The 15,342-nt window shown below is 43.2% G+C and overlaps 1 protein-coding gene across 1 annotated transcript in view; it reads right to left on the bottom strand.

Moving 5' to 3' along the window:
• Positions 1-15,342, bottom strand: part of LOC131585866 (ras and Rab interactor 3-like) — a 156,518-nt gene that overhangs the window by 15,651 nt on the left and 125,525 nt on the right. The window contains exons 22-24 of the mRNA XM_058852518.1: positions 10,081-10,153; positions 7,052-7,143; positions 1,690-3,168 (exon numbers count right to left, since the gene is read on the bottom strand). Coding sequence (XP_058708501.1) covers positions 1,690-3,168; positions 7,052-7,143; positions 10,081-10,153 — 1,644 coding nt within the window. The remainder of the gene's footprint in view (positions 1-1,689; positions 3,169-7,051; positions 7,144-10,080; positions 10,154-15,342) is intronic.

The raw sequence follows: 15,342 nt of genomic DNA, 5'->3' as shown, positions 1-15,342 counted from the left end.
GCAAGAGATCCTCTTGTTTCACTGAGGCAAAAAGGTCATTGGCAAAAGAGTTCATCTGCTCTGGCAGTGAGGAGTGAACCAGAGGACAGTAATATTTATGTATTCAAAATGCAACTACTATAAAGAATCCAGAGAACAAATCAGCCTGAAGCAGGGGAAATTCAAGTGGTAAATCAGGGAATCCCTCTCCTCTGCAGAAAACAGTCCTGTCAAGGTTGACTGGCCCACATCATCCTGTTAAGGAACCCTCAGTGAACAGGGTTAGATACAGGGTTAGAACCAGGCATGTCCGTGGGAAGGTGGTGGGATACTTGCACACATGCAGCTCTACCAAGCACAAGGACACTTCTTTCTTCCTCCTTTTCACTTTCACTAATCAAGATTCACAACAGACTTCTCTGTGCTACCCCCACACTCCGTACCTTGAAGAAAGAGGTTATTAGGACCAAGATTGAAGGGGTTACACAAGGCGCATAAGAAGTGAAACTGCAGGTTCCCTTTCCTAGCTATGGCAGGGGCTGGCTGCAGGTCTGTTATGCTGGGGATCTGCAGGATCGTGTGAACCCTGTACTGGGGGAGAAGGAAATCAGCAGACCCAGCTGAGACTGACAGTGACAACCTTTTAGTCCTGGTTCACCACTTAGCTGAGTCCCACCTAATACTGGAGCTGCAGGATCTCCTAGAATCCCTGGCCACTCCTGTGGTTCACTCCACATTCTGAGTCTTCCAGCTCCCAGCTTGTTTTAAGCCGACTTAAGGACCCACAAATAGCTCTGCATTGGTTCTCATGTCCTCAAGAAACAGTTTTAATCTTTCAAAGGAGCATGTGTGTGTGTGCATGCATGCTTTTTCTGGCTGTACAGCTTTCACTGGGATAAAAAATCCTTCAGCTCTTTTTATATTACCTCATGGATGTGCATTAAACAGACCAGTCCAGTCCTTAGCAAGGAGAGAAGTAGCACATTATTCCCTCATAGGATATGAATGAGAAGCAATGAAACACCTGTAAACAGTTAAAAATAATATTTTTGCTCCCCAAAGGCAAATTATATCTATGGCAAAGAGGTGAACACCTAATTTTGGAGCTAGCAGTAGTCTTGCAACAGACAACAGCTCTTCTGTACCTCTGAGCTCTGAGAAGCACAAAAGAGAATCAAGTCATTCCTCCAACCCGCCACTCAAAATCATCATAGTTTTGTCCCTTCCTGTGAAACAGTGATTGACCTCTAAACTGTATGCCATGTGCAGGGAGTTCTCCATCCTTGTAGCAGTGCAGCGGATGTGGAAGGCCATGGGAATGCAGCTGTGAAGGGGAAAATTTACCCTTTATGTTTCCAATGAATTCAGCTCTGTGTGTGCAAACCTATGTGTATATATAAACACACACACACACGCACACACAAATATATACACATACACGTATGTCTCTCATATACACAAACACACATCTCTTCTGCTAAACTAGTCCCTTTAAAACATTCATTAAGGGACTTTTCCCCTCATTGGCCTCCAGGTTTTAGAGTTGTTCCTCCAAGTGTTGGCAACGACACAGCAGACTTCAAATCATGCTGCTTAGGTTTTAGGAGATGGTTTATAATTCTGTAAAGCAGAGCCTGTGTCTGCATAATTCTGTCTCCCTCCTCACCTTCCCAAACCATGCCCAGGGATGAATAAACCACAGTTACCTACCTAACTGTTCCTCGGTGTAGGAGGCTGGGTCTATCAGAGATTTCAACTCGGTGCTCTGCACTAAGTAACTCTTCAGCTGTGTCATCATCAGCCGGATCTCTTGTAGCATCTCTGTGCTGGAGCTCTGCTTTGCCATCATCTCCAAACTGTACACTCTGTAGTCCCGCACCAGGTTGCCAAAGTATGAGTCCTTGTCCTGTGCAAGCTCCACTATCTTCTTCTGCAGCTTTCTGTCACTAGACAAAAAGACTGTGAAGACATTGGACAGGTTCACCAAGGACAGCCTGTTTTTGGCCTTGGCCAAGATCACGGAGCGTGTCTTTTTGCCAGATGAACTACTCAGTATCTCCAGGTCATCCTCTGTGCTGCTGGTGGAGTAGGAGTCTGGCTCAGATGTTGATGCCTGAGCCATGGCGCTGCCTCCCAGGTCCTCCAGGGACAAGCGTGAATCTTCCAGCTCAGCTGAGCTGACTGATTTGTGGCCATGTCCTGGTTCAGTCTTGGTGTGTGTGCAAGTGGCACCACCCGTCACCGTAGCTGGGCTGCCCTTGCACACAGCCTGCCCCATAGCCACGGCCATCTCTCCCACTGTTCTTTGCTTTGGCTGGCAGGAGTTGGGGATCCTTGGTACCTGGGCAACCCTCTTCCGTCTTGGTGGTGGGATAGGAGGTGACTTTCCTTTCTCAGTGGTATTGCTTTGTATCTTAGGCATGTCCTCCTTCTTCTCTGCAGGTTCAGGCTTTGTCTCCTGAAACTGCGATACAGCCCTTTTGGGAACCTCCCCAGGCATTTCTACAGCCTTTTTGCACAGCAATGTTTTATCTCTGCTCTCTGCACTTGTGTCTTGGTTTTCTTCTGTCCCTTCCCCTTTCAGCAATTCACAACTTTCAGGATTACGCACACAGCTCTCCTCTGAGGTCCTCTCACTCAGCCGCCTCCGCGGGGGAACAGAGGGCTGAGAGCCCTTCTTGGGGCACACTTCCAGGGGCTCATTGGCCAAGCAGCTCTGCTTCCTTTCTTCTTTATCCTCACTGCCCTCAATTTTCATTTCCTCAATGCTCTTTCCCAGTGGCTTAATAAGTAGCTTGTTTTCTTCACAGGCAGTCATGGGGTCCTGTGGGAACTTCAGAGAAGATTTCTGAATAAGAGCTTGAGAAGGTGGAGGAGGAGGAGGCCGTCGAGGAGACCTCCTTTCAGTAAGCATGGTGGCAGGGGGGACATCAGTGCTCCCAGATTGGCCTCTAGGAGAAGGTACATCTGGAGGACAGGGATTATTGCACTCTTCTATAAAAATAGGATTCACAAACCACAGCCTGTCATTTCCTATTGACAGCTCAATTTCACATGAGCAGTGGTTTGTGCTACTTGCAAAACACTGAGTAGATCTTAAATGGTCTGCCTGGGCAGTGCTGAAAGGAGAGTCTTTTGCAGGGTGGGATAATTCCTGTCTTCTGTGGTTTAAGTAGGAATCCCAAAAATCTGTCAAAAAAAAAAAAAAACCAAAACACAAAAGAAAAGACAAAAAGAAAATTGAAAAAAAAATCTGAGAGAATTTTAGCTGCAAATGATATGTAGAAAACCTACTTATTGTTAAAAGAAATGGTACACAAGTTTCAATGTTAAACTTTCAAACCTCTGCACAAAACAGTGTGAAGAAAGAGTTGCCTGTTTATGCATGTGAAATTCTTCAAGCCAGGGGATAAGCTCAGAAGCTTCAGCAGAATTCTCTCCCCTATCAATTTTAGGACACTTACCTAATGGAAGATGTTAATGCTCTTTAGCATTTTCAGTATTAGCAGGAAGGTACAAGTAACAAATACGAATGATTGTGAAAAGGGATCTGTGCTTGTTCAGTGATCACTGCCCTCCAAATGCAAATAGCTGTGGATACCTGAGGAGAGGGTGTGAAGACCCCAGGCAAATTGCATCTGCCTCTTGCTCACAACAGTAAGGTGCAGGTCTGAGACAGATAGCCAGGATCCAACATGCACCAGGAGACAACAGCTGAAGATGACTCTACTATGCAGCAAACTCATGTGGCAGTCTGTTCTACATAGAGGTCTGATGCTGCCTGGCAGTATTATCAGTCTGGAAACATATGATTTTAAACACCTTCTCCAGATTAGTATTACCATTAAAGTCTATAGTTCTGGGTGACTGTTATCTATAGCCATGGCCACTCTGCCTTGCACCTTGCCTTGATACTGTCTGCCTGCAGGTGTCAAAGAGAAAAGATGATGCAAAAGACTGTACACAGGAAGGATGTATAATGAAGGACTAAGGAATAGTTAACTACTTCAGTGTCTTCAATTATGACTGAAAAAGAAAGATGGTGTTTCACATGCAAGTAGAAATTTCTGTCAGAAAGCTCTTATTATGATTTGTCTTATTAATAACTCTTTAAAAAAAATGCAAAGCATTGGTACTTTTTTTAATAGATTCAGTATCACATGCAGCTTTTGTTCTTTTCCCTGAAGGTGAGGTTTCAAACCTGCCTTACAAGTCTGATTGCTTTTAATCAATATTAAAGCTGCTGATCCAGGGTCCACTACTAGAAGCATCAGAAAATGGGATCCAGCAAACCTCATATGATCTGTCCAAGGAAAAGGGTATAAACCTCTGAAGGTATTCACTGGATGAGAACTGTATAGATGCCCACAGATTTAGGGATAAGGGGAAGATGGGAAATCCTGGAAACACAAGGATGCAGATAACTAAATAACTATGTCAGCATGCTTGGTCCCTAAACACAGAGCTGACACTGATGGCACACGTTTCTATGTGGATTTCAGAGGACACAATGGGGCTGCCACACAGTGCCAGAACCCTGCCCTGTGCTTGGTGTCAGGAGTGTCACCCTGCCAAAACATGACATGCTGGGCCTGAGAGAGGATAGATGGGGCTGCACACATATGGGATGGCCCTCAGTGCTGAGCATGCATCAGTGCTGAGCAGCTCTCAGGTCAAGAGGTGAGCTAAAGACAGTCTATTCCCATCATGATAAAATTGCCTATTTAGCTTCTCACAGCCTAGGCTAGTGTCCATGACAAATTCAGCTTTATAAGAACGTCAGCATATTATCTTAGGGTGACTGACATTAGAACAGCTTTATTCTCTGATATCTTACTGTGAGAGAGGAGAACAAAGAACCTTAAAATAATAGTGTTGCTAGGAACAACAGCACTCTTAACAACAGAATTTGGGAGTAGGCATGCAGATGCAACTGCACATACTAACACCATGCTGCCAAGCCCCTCACATCTGAGACTGGCTGGGGTACCATTTTCCTTAAGCTCTCCAGCTCTACTTGGTATCAGCAAATGCAGGACAGAGGAGGTTGTTTTAAGCCAGAATATAATGCTGTGAAGCCTCATGGTCCTTATGGGAAATGGTGAGTAAGTCAATCTACAGGCAGGAAGTTGGTAATTTTTCTCAGTAGTGGTCAGGATAAGGCACTGTGATGAAAATGTAAAGCACCGCTCAGAACGGGAAGGAACAGATGATGTGGCTCTACCAAGTAACACAGCTGCTTCAGAGCAGGCATGTCCCAGCACAGCTACACTGTGTCACACTGCAGAGAAGGCCATTTGATCATCTCCCATTGCTGTCCTGCATCTTCCCTTGTCTTGCACTCTGGGAGGGATAATTAAGCAGTTCTCGGAGTCTTTGGCATGTCTGTAATGGTATGTGCTCTTTGTTCAGTGCAATCATGCTAATTCTCCTGCTAAAATGACTTCTGTACCAGTGAGGTCAGGACTAGAGGGCCTGCAGTATGTCCTCTGTGACAACATACAGAACAGCCAGATCCGTTGTGGAGCAATTCAGCTTGCAGATAGACATCTTACTTCTATCCCCTTGAAACACAATTTACTTTGAAATAAATACAAAGGAACATATGAGAATTTCAGACAATGCTTTTTTTCCTTTGGAAGTGCCACTTTGGGCAGCACTTAATTGTTTGTGTACCCATTTATATTCACAAAATTTTGTTCCAGGAAGCAATAAACAGCATCTGTCAGTAGCTGAGCCTGTTCAACTCTACTAAGACAGCATGGCACTTCAGGAAGCTAGCATCATTTCCCAGGAAGACTGCACACAGCAGCAGGCTTTTTTTCTCTTGTCAGAAATTTGCCTGGTATGAAATAGAAATAAATTTCCAAGCCTCACTACTTTTATGACCACCAGTACAGGAGAGAAGGAAAAAGACTACAGCCAATATTGTTTTGGTGCTTGTACTTTAACTAACTTTTCCTTCAGAAGTTGCTGGAAACTGTTGTCTCTGCTGGCTCAAATTAGACTAAGGTTGCAGATTCATGATACACTTCCTACATTTTAATCCAAATTTTTAGACTTGTTATAAAAAATGAAGTTTGCAACTTGTTATCTCAAGTTGTAAAGTACCTTTTTATCAGCAATAAGTGCTGGCTGGACATTCATATGAAAGGATATTTTGACAAATTGCAACATACTCAAAATAGAGGATGCTGACAGTGTTAGAAGCAAATCTGTTGGCAAAATTCAGCAAAGCTTCCTGAACTGAAACCGGTGGGGTTTGCCCATGCTTCCTGGGAGGTATGATGTAGAAGATCCAAAAATAGTGAGAGTGCTCTAATAACTATCTCTAAATGGGCTAACTCTTCAATTTTCTCCATTGACTGTTTTCAACACCTGAAGAAAAACTGAAAAACCAAGGAGCATGAAAGTGGCTAACTGAAGTAGCTGTCTCAAGTGGAGTGTGTTAAATTAAAAGGAATAGAAATAAGACCTCCTTTAATTAACAGAACTACTTCTCCTATCTGTAACTTTATACATCTCATCTAAAATTTGCTTGTTTGGTAGTGTCACTAAAAATAATGTTCTTTTTCGCATGTGATTAGTGTGAGGTGAGAGAACATGTTGGGACGATACATATTTCTCTACCAACTAGAAATCCTGCAGGAGGAAGCAGAAATATCAAAATTCAAAAATATCACACTTTCATCAGCATTGCCCCCACACATCAGAAGGAGAAGTTGCAAAGGTGTTTTCCATATAGCTCAGTACCAGCTACTTTCAATGTGTATAAATTATCCTGAGAGGCTGTGCTGCACTTGAGCTGGTGAAAGCTGCAGCTCACCCAGACTGTAGGTACCACACCTGGGACAGAGATCCAGGTGGAGATTAATGGCCAAAGGGGCAAGTACCCTTTTTGTCAGCATCCTGCTATGAACATAAAGATCATAAACACCTTCCTCTTGCATTCAAACCTCTTTAGCTATTCCAAAGACAATAGTGTATCTAGCTCCCAGTTGCATTATGTCTGTGCAAGGCACCATTGTTCTCACAAGTCCAAGTGAAAATCTGGCTGCTTTGAGGGACTTACCTATCCCCAGACTAGAGATAATTTCAAGGTCTTGAAAGCTCCTGGCTTCTAATATTGCTTGTGGCAGCTTTAGGGTAAAGGGCAATAAATCCCTGTAGAAACAAACACAATGTAAAAACAGCAAAATTATAAACCCACAATTGTTAGGCACTCCATACTTCACTTGGTTTTAGTGATTGGATTGGCTCACAATTTCAACCGTGTTCTGCAAAGTCATGGCTGGTAAGGAATTATGGACATTGTACCAGCCTGGGTTGCTCTGATTTCATGAAAGATCATCAGCTTCTGTGGTGATGCTTCATGCCATAGCACTGACTTAATTACTGTGTCTTGGCTCTGTCCTCTGAAAACAGCAGGAATGCCTCTCACCTCAGGGGAGGCCACAAATACATTCCCTTTAAAATGGAGGTGCTGCAAATTGTCATTATTTTAATTAGAAAAGCCAATCTTTTTCTTGTGGAAAGAATTTGAAGTCCTTTTTCTTTCTGTTTACCACTCTCTCGCTACTTTGCTTCCTCTTTTAAAAATCTCTGTAAGTGTAAGGCATGGGTAAACAGCAAGGCACAGAGGGATTGGGGGGAGGAAGACCCTGCCTGGGCAAGGGTAACCCCTGGGTGAAGGGACAGACAGTGAGGAAGTGCTGCATGACACTGAGAAAACACATATCCTTCTAATTCTCCATTCTCAGACTTCTGAGTACGTGGTTTCTGGAAAGTTGCTGTATTTCTACAGAAATAAAAAGGTAATTTCTCAGAGGATGTTGGCTGGGTTTCACTGAAACACACCCTAAGTCTCAAGCCATTTAACAGAGCACTTGGTCTGCCAGTGGACTGTTTAGGTTTGCCACTTGCCTGGTGACAATTTACTAATCCTGTTCTTGCCTCAATTCCCATTCTAACAAGGACGAGAAAAGCCAGACCCTCAATGATAACAAGGAATGATGCACGATCATTTTACACATAAAAAGTTTTACAAAATGTTCTACATGATACAAGGAATTGTTATAGAAAAAACTGGCCTTGTGTGTAGGAGGTCTCTGCTACACAAATGCACATCCCAAAAAAGCACAACTGCAGACCTATCTGTTGACAGATGAATGCAGGAGATGCATGTCATTATTTCTGACCTTTTTAACTGATACAAACTTTACTGATGTTTTGTGTTCTCCATGGGTTCTCTGTGCACTGAGCACTCTGTTGTCACACTGACATAAACTGATGTGATACATGGCTTATTATTTTTTCATTGCAGATACAAGGTTTAAAAGAGGAAGAGGGTCCATATACCTTCTGCTTTCTTTATTATTTTATATGCATGAATAGTTTTCTTCTTTTTCCTTTTTATCTTTTTTCAAAAATATTGATATTAATTATTAAGATCCGGAAATATTAGGACATTGCCCTAATAGAAAAAAATCTGGCTTTATTAATGGGGCACTCTTCATTGCTGATAGGGCAGCAGCTTGCAGACCAGCCACCAAGTCACCTGTTACCTACAGGTAGGTAATATATCCAGGCCAAAGGTTTTTTTGAGAAGAGCCTATCAGCCCTGAAAAGCTGTTTCCAGCTATTCATAGGCAATTTACTACATCCCTGTTCTCAGACCTCTACATTTACCGTCATGGAGAGCTCCTACGAGATGCCAGCAAATGGTAGGTCAGTGTCTTTTTATTACCTGCTTCTCTCAGAAAATTATTCCCTTTTTGTCTTGTCTTTTGACAGTAGCCTGGAAAATCACATGAACCATCTGAATGTATATTTGACACCCCAAAATAATATCTATAACAGGAGCTAATAGGAGAACTTTTCTTTCTTTATTTCTTTTCTGAGACTCTTTCTCAAGCCATGATCCTTTTTGCAGGAAAGCAGAAGTAAACATATTTTCTCTGGCACCAGCCACTTACTAGAAATGCCCAATTCTATTTTGCATTTGGGCTGTTCTTTGCTTTGGTGAGAAAGAAATCTTTATAATGATCCAGAGATTAACTTATGTCCATTCTATAGGATCTACACACATCTAGATGGCTAAATGTCTATTAACTGAAGGGGGTGAAGGTGGGCATGGTTTCTTGTGTGCAGGTAGGAGTTGTGGCTCAGTACTGTTGAACTCAGCTGGCTGCAGAATCAGCCCTCAGAATAGCAGGGGACTGGATGGATAAGCTGTAGCACACTATCCTACCCAAGACAGACTGTTCCTACTGTTTGACCTAACCAAGTGACTAATGTGACTGCCTTGTAAACATATCCTGAATCTGCTTTCTCCTCTTAAAAGGAAATAACTACTTTAAGAGTCATGTAAGTTTATATAGAGGAAGTCAAAAGTCTACAACCAACTCACAACCAGGCCTGCTGCAGCAGGGATGGGGTAAGTAGGTGGACATACTACTGCAGTATGCTAAGCACAAGGACACAGATTAGAGCAGGCTGCAGACATATGGGTTTAATAACACAGAGGGGCTCATCAGCTGTTGATCAAACCTTGCACTGGTGTAAATGTCATTACAGGTTTTTCCCATCTCGTCCCCATTATGCTTGGTATTTCTGTGCTGAGCAAACAAACACTTTGTTTTAATTTTAAATTTTAGCTAAGGAACATCCATTGTTTCAGGTCTACTTTCCTTGACAGATTCCCTATAGGTGACTAAGTGCTTTGAGCTGCCAACAGGCAACAGTCCATTAGTAGGTTTGCTAAGTTGCCATCAGGTGTGTGTGTGTGTGTGTATGCTTAAAGCTTTAAATAAATAGTTAACTTGGGGCCCTTCTTCCTCCCTGCCCTCCTAGCCTCAGTTCCATGCCTCTGCTCTTTGTGGAAGCAGCCCTAGGGACAAAAGTTCCAGCTGCAAGGGCAGCTGTGCTTGTGGGTGATCTGGCCCCATTGTAAATAGAAGCATCTGAAATACCTTCTGGTCTGGCAGGCTGGAGTGTAGCAGAGGAAACAGAGGGGTCTGTGCTGGGACTGGGGACTGGGGAAGGGCAGACCAAAGGGGAGGGTAAAATGACTGTGCTGTGGAAGAGATTAATCCAACTCACCTGCTGACACAGTAGAAGGCAACCAGCTTGAAAACATCCTCAAATACAAGGACAGATCCTTCCAGGTACAGGACTGGTGAAAAACAGAAAAGACAGTCAGCAGCTGTTTTCTTTGATATGATAAAAAACATAGGAAGGTTTGGCTGACACATGTTGTGTTCTGTGACTGTCCAGTAATTGCATGGACTAATATGATGAAGTGTAAGGAACTGGCTTCAGGTGGCCAAATGCAACAAGATTCTTCAGGGAGAACACTAGAGAAGAAATATCTCAGCCTGGCTTTCTGAAAAATTAGCTCAAGGCATCCAAGGGTTGTGACACTAACAGAAACAATGGGAAGAAAAAAATCTCCCAGGTCACTTTCAAAGCAATCCTTACAAACTCATCTGTCTCTAAGGATGTGCATATCTGCAATACGTAAAGGGCTGAGCTTGTGATTCTCCATACTGGAATGTGGTTTGGTCTGGATGGACAAAGTGCTTTGAAGGAAAAAAAAAAATAGAAATTACTGTTTCATTACTGTGTGTGTGGGCTCTGACCTGGGTCACATAGGCAGTGTGAGCACAGCCTATTTGTACCTCTTCCGTCTTCTCCCTCCCATGGTGTTATTCAGTGAATGCACTTTCCTTTAAGTGGCAAAATACAATCCACCATATTGTAGAGCTCTTCAAGATTACCTTCTTTATAATGACATCCATTTGGGCACTGTATAGCCCAAATCTCACATAGACTATACTATACACAATAGAACTTTTGGCTTTAAAATTAGAAAAAAAATCAATGGCTGGTGGAGAAAGTTTCACCGACTGATAACCCAAAGCAGAGAGAAAGACCTGGACCTGCAGGGGAGATGTGTCCATCTTTGCTTCAGCTTTATAGTCTCACAAACTCTCTGCCTGTTTGTGCACAACACACCCCCACAATAGATATTGACAAAGGTAAGGAAATCTGCAGTGAATTGTCAGAAATGCCCACTTACTGGTGATGAAGAACCATCCCAAAGCTGCATCCCAGAGCTGCCACAGGAGCATGCCAGGAGTCCCTGGGGAGCAGCACCAGCTCCCACCCCCATTGCACTGCCCACAGATGCACAGCATCTTCCTTCACACTGTTCTAGGCCACAGGTCAGAGCTGTGGGCACAAAGCTCAGTTATTGTGATTCAGCTTCCTCAGTCAGCCATGACTAACAGCCCTGTGAGCCGTCTCCAGCCCCTTGACATGCCTGCCTGGTGGTTGGTCTCCTGCAAAGAAGGGCCTCCAGCACCTGCAGGAAGGAGACATCTGCCTGGCTCTCCTCTCCCTCACCTCTGTGCCCTGGCTCTTGTTTTCCAGCCAGCAGATAATCCCCCTGCAAGGAAATGCTCAAGATTGTCTCAGGTTCGTATCTTATTCCCCAAACCAGGCATTTCCTCCTTTTACTTCTCCCTTTGTTCTAGCCCAGGCACAGCAGGTTGCTATTTTGGGCTGAATACTCCAATGTAGGCATTTTTTATGGAGATGAAGGCCATGTAATTCTCAACAGTCACTCCTAGCATCAGTTTATGTTGGATCAGCATGAACAGTTTAACCTCAGTGTATGCACCCATACTAGACTGCAATGTGGAATTTAAAACATACTTCAAGCAAAACAATCCCTTTCCCTCACATTTCTCTCACAACTGGAAAAATCATGTTTGGCAAGTTTTTCTTTTTCCATAATAAGAATCATATTTCAGTCAGGGATTTTCATTAAAAATATACCATGAACAATTTCTGTAGTTTGAAACCCATCTGCTTTGCAGTTCTGACACAGAAAACAAAAATAAAGACAAAACCCAGTCCTGTTCTGGAGAAGGAACCAAAACCCAAGAGTCTGAATTCACTAGAATCTCCAGCTATTAAATAAAGCCCTTTGTACAGATGATGGTTTTAAGGTTTGTTTTTTTTTTCTCTGTCAAGAACCACATGTTCACTTTGGCATTCTGAGTAGCAGGTATACATCAGAGACCAGGCTCTACCTGTACATGATCACATATATGAGCAAATTGCCTGGACTGGGATTATTGATTGTTTCTGTGCCAGGAAGCTCTGCCACTTGGGAGCTTGAAACAAAGCTTAGACAAAAAAATATTAGTCTGAGTGGCTCTGTGTCAGGAGTTTCCATATTTAAGTGCCTTGCCACCACATAGCTATTTCTCCTCACATATATAGTTAAATTGCATGAAACACCACAAATCACCAGGAATTCTACAGCTAAGGAAGACTAGGTACAAAAAGCAGCTGAAGCTCAAGGATAGAAGTTTGCAGCAGGTGGTATGTATAAATAGGATTGTCCCTGCTCTGGGAGGTCATAGAAGGTAACAAAACCAAGCATATTTCTCAGCAGGCTAGAATTCATCATACAGAGACCTACAGCTCTCCTGGGACATTTTTGGGCAGCCCGCAAACAAGTAAGAACAGATGGAAGAATAGTAAGGATAGTGCTTTAGATGTGTCATTAGTCGAGGTACTAACACCATCAAGACCAATACTCAGCCCAAAATTTATTCTGAGCATTGGCCGTGTCAAACAGCCTGCATAGGGTTGCCATGGCTACTTGGATCTACTCCCAGCACAGCACCCGTGGGGGAAGCCTTGCAAACTCCTGTGGGGAACATCTTCCTTGGGAAAAAATGGAATACTTGTCTCTTAACCTGTTTTTTTCTAGACACCTGCTGACACCAGCAGACATCACTGATAAGTAGTGCTTTTCTTTTGGATGGCAGATGATAGTTCAATACAGGAACTTCTCTTGTAGGAACGGTTGTCATTCACCTGTAGAGACCATTATGTGCACCCTGCTGCATGTTTCTAGTTCTTGGAAAGACATAGCAATTTTGTACAGCTCAAAGGGTTCTGCTGACTGTTGGGGACAATATTTCTCTCCCCCAGAGCCATTGCTGCCTTCAAGGTACCCTGCTCTGAGAAGACAATCAGGAAGAGGAAGAGGTGATTTTCTCTGGCTGTGGGTGTGTTGTGGGTAGCTGGGGACATTTCATTGACATGAGAACTGCTGCTTAGGGAGGAATCGTGATGCTGCCATTTATAGGAACTCATGACTTTTGCAGAATCTTCAAGCAGACATCTGCCAGACTGCTGTAATCCTGATGAAAAGTACAGAGAAAAAAAATCACTTTTCTTGGGCTTGTAAAACCAGATACAGGGCATCTGAAGAGCAAGGAAATATCTACATCTCACCACAACAGTGCCAGTATGTCAAGAATATGATCAAAACCAAGAGAAAAAATAGGCTGGGTTATGTGAGCCAAAGATATTGCCACAACATATTGAATTTTACCTGATATTTAGAAGCCCATTGAAAAATGTCACCTTCAGGAAATAAATGGGGAAATGTGTAGATCAGTGAGAAATTTTGAGTAGTCTGAAACAAAGAGATAAGAATTAACTGGATTTTTCTTATGGGTGACAGAAGCATTAGCAACATGAATTAGTGGTTCATTGGTGACTCTACTCTGGTTTTATATCCTCTGGCAACTCAGAGCAGAACATGGCCAGGTTATGAACTTATATATATTTGTGATTGTCTCATCTTCCTCTTTCAAACACCAGCATGCTCTGAAGAGTGTCATCTTTAGGCACTGACTAGAATCTGTATTCATGTTCCCTTTACTCTTTGGATGTCCCCATCATTTCACCATCCAGATCCAGATGTCTTTGAGTTACACTGTCCCTGCACATTCTGCTTTCCTTTCCCCTCCAATTTTTCCCCACAGAATTGTGTTTGCTAGTTCCATTGTTCTGGTCACTTGGAGAAACCAAGCCAATTTCTATCTTACTGCTTACACAAGCTCATGGGACTCAATTACTTCAGCTTCTTCTTCTCTAGTGGTGCTGTTAGTGCTATCCACTTTGTTTTTCATTTGTTTTTGGTATCCGTGTAGTCCTTCAGAGACATCTGAATTCAAAGACACAAATTCCTTATTCTGCAGCAGTTATGTTGACAGAGGACTACTGAGTCCACCCTCAGAAGTCCTGCCTGGATGTGCTTAGATATTCTCATTCTTCCAGGTTCTGGGAAACTGTGAGATTTATCATTATGGGTGTGATTCCTCTCTTCTATTTCTATTTTCAGATTATAAATACATAGGCTCCTAACAAGAGGTGTTTTTCTCCTTTGATATAAGTCTCTGGTTTGATACCACAGTTTCCATAACCTTTGCAGTAAGCAGCACAGGCCAGTTTTGCTGCTGTTCTGCTGTAGTGCTTACTCACTACTACGTGAGTAAACCTTGCTGTGAGGATGGGATCACTCCTGTGGGACTCAGCCCTGCTGGGATGCAGGGCCAGAAAGACTTCACCCCTGAAGCACCAGGCTTTAAGTTCAAGCCTTGGGAAACACTTGTTTAAGGGTTTATGGTAGTTAATACGTTAATCAAGACACCCCGTACAAGGTTGTGCTTCTAGAATGTTCCCAGGTCTCTCCCCAGACTGTTTGGTATTTGTTGCAGTGTTTTGCATATTTCTAACCCCAGTTTGTGATTGGACCCATGCCCTCAGACTCCACCCTCAGACCTACCCTATATATTGCTGTGTCCACCCCCTATGCCTTGTCTTTGGAGTTTGTCCCTAGACTGAGTGAAGTTTATGGGCCTCGTCCCTACTTCATTTTCCTATTAAAGTTCTTTGGTTTTCAGGATACTCCATCGAAGCCGCTCCTGTTGCCCTGGCATCAGGGGACCCTAAAGTTGTAAGGAGTGTCGTGGCCACCCTCACCGTGACATACTCCAAGGCAGAGGCTACCAAAATTCCTACACCCAGACACTGACAGCTCAAGCTGTTGCAGGTTAGCAGTTTCCTGCCACTGGGGAACAAGCCCTGGCTATTCTAATGCAGTGTAACAGTGACTGCTATGGCCCCAATGCTGAGGCTGTTGTGTCTGTCACAATACACTGTGCTTGTCCTACCTGCTGTGCTTTGCAGAAATGTGTGAGAGTGTGATTCCTTCAGGTGATTGTTTCAGTTCCCCAGTTCTGATCTTTATTCATGCAATTGGTTTGTGGTGGTTTAATGAAAGAGCTGCAGCTGGATGTTGCTAAAGAAGAGAAATTTAGACTTCATTGGTAGAAGACCTTACTGTGTTTATGGTACCTTTCTGCAACATCTCTGTTTGGAAGTTCCTAGTATCTGTTTCTAGCATTATTACTTGTGATATTTCTTGATGACTTTGTGAACGGTACTGTATGGCCTTCTAGTGCTGTGTTTTTTTATAACGCTGCCACTGTT

This window comes from Poecile atricapillus, chromosome 1, assembly GCF_030490865.1.
Source record: "Poecile atricapillus isolate bPoeAtr1 chromosome 1, bPoeAtr1.hap1, whole genome shotgun sequence".
Taxonomy (NCBI): Eukaryota; Metazoa; Chordata; class Aves; order Passeriformes; family Paridae; genus Poecile; species Poecile atricapillus.
The sequence above is the reverse complement of the archived record's forward strand: the minus strand, read 5'-3'. Positions and strand labels throughout refer to the sequence as shown.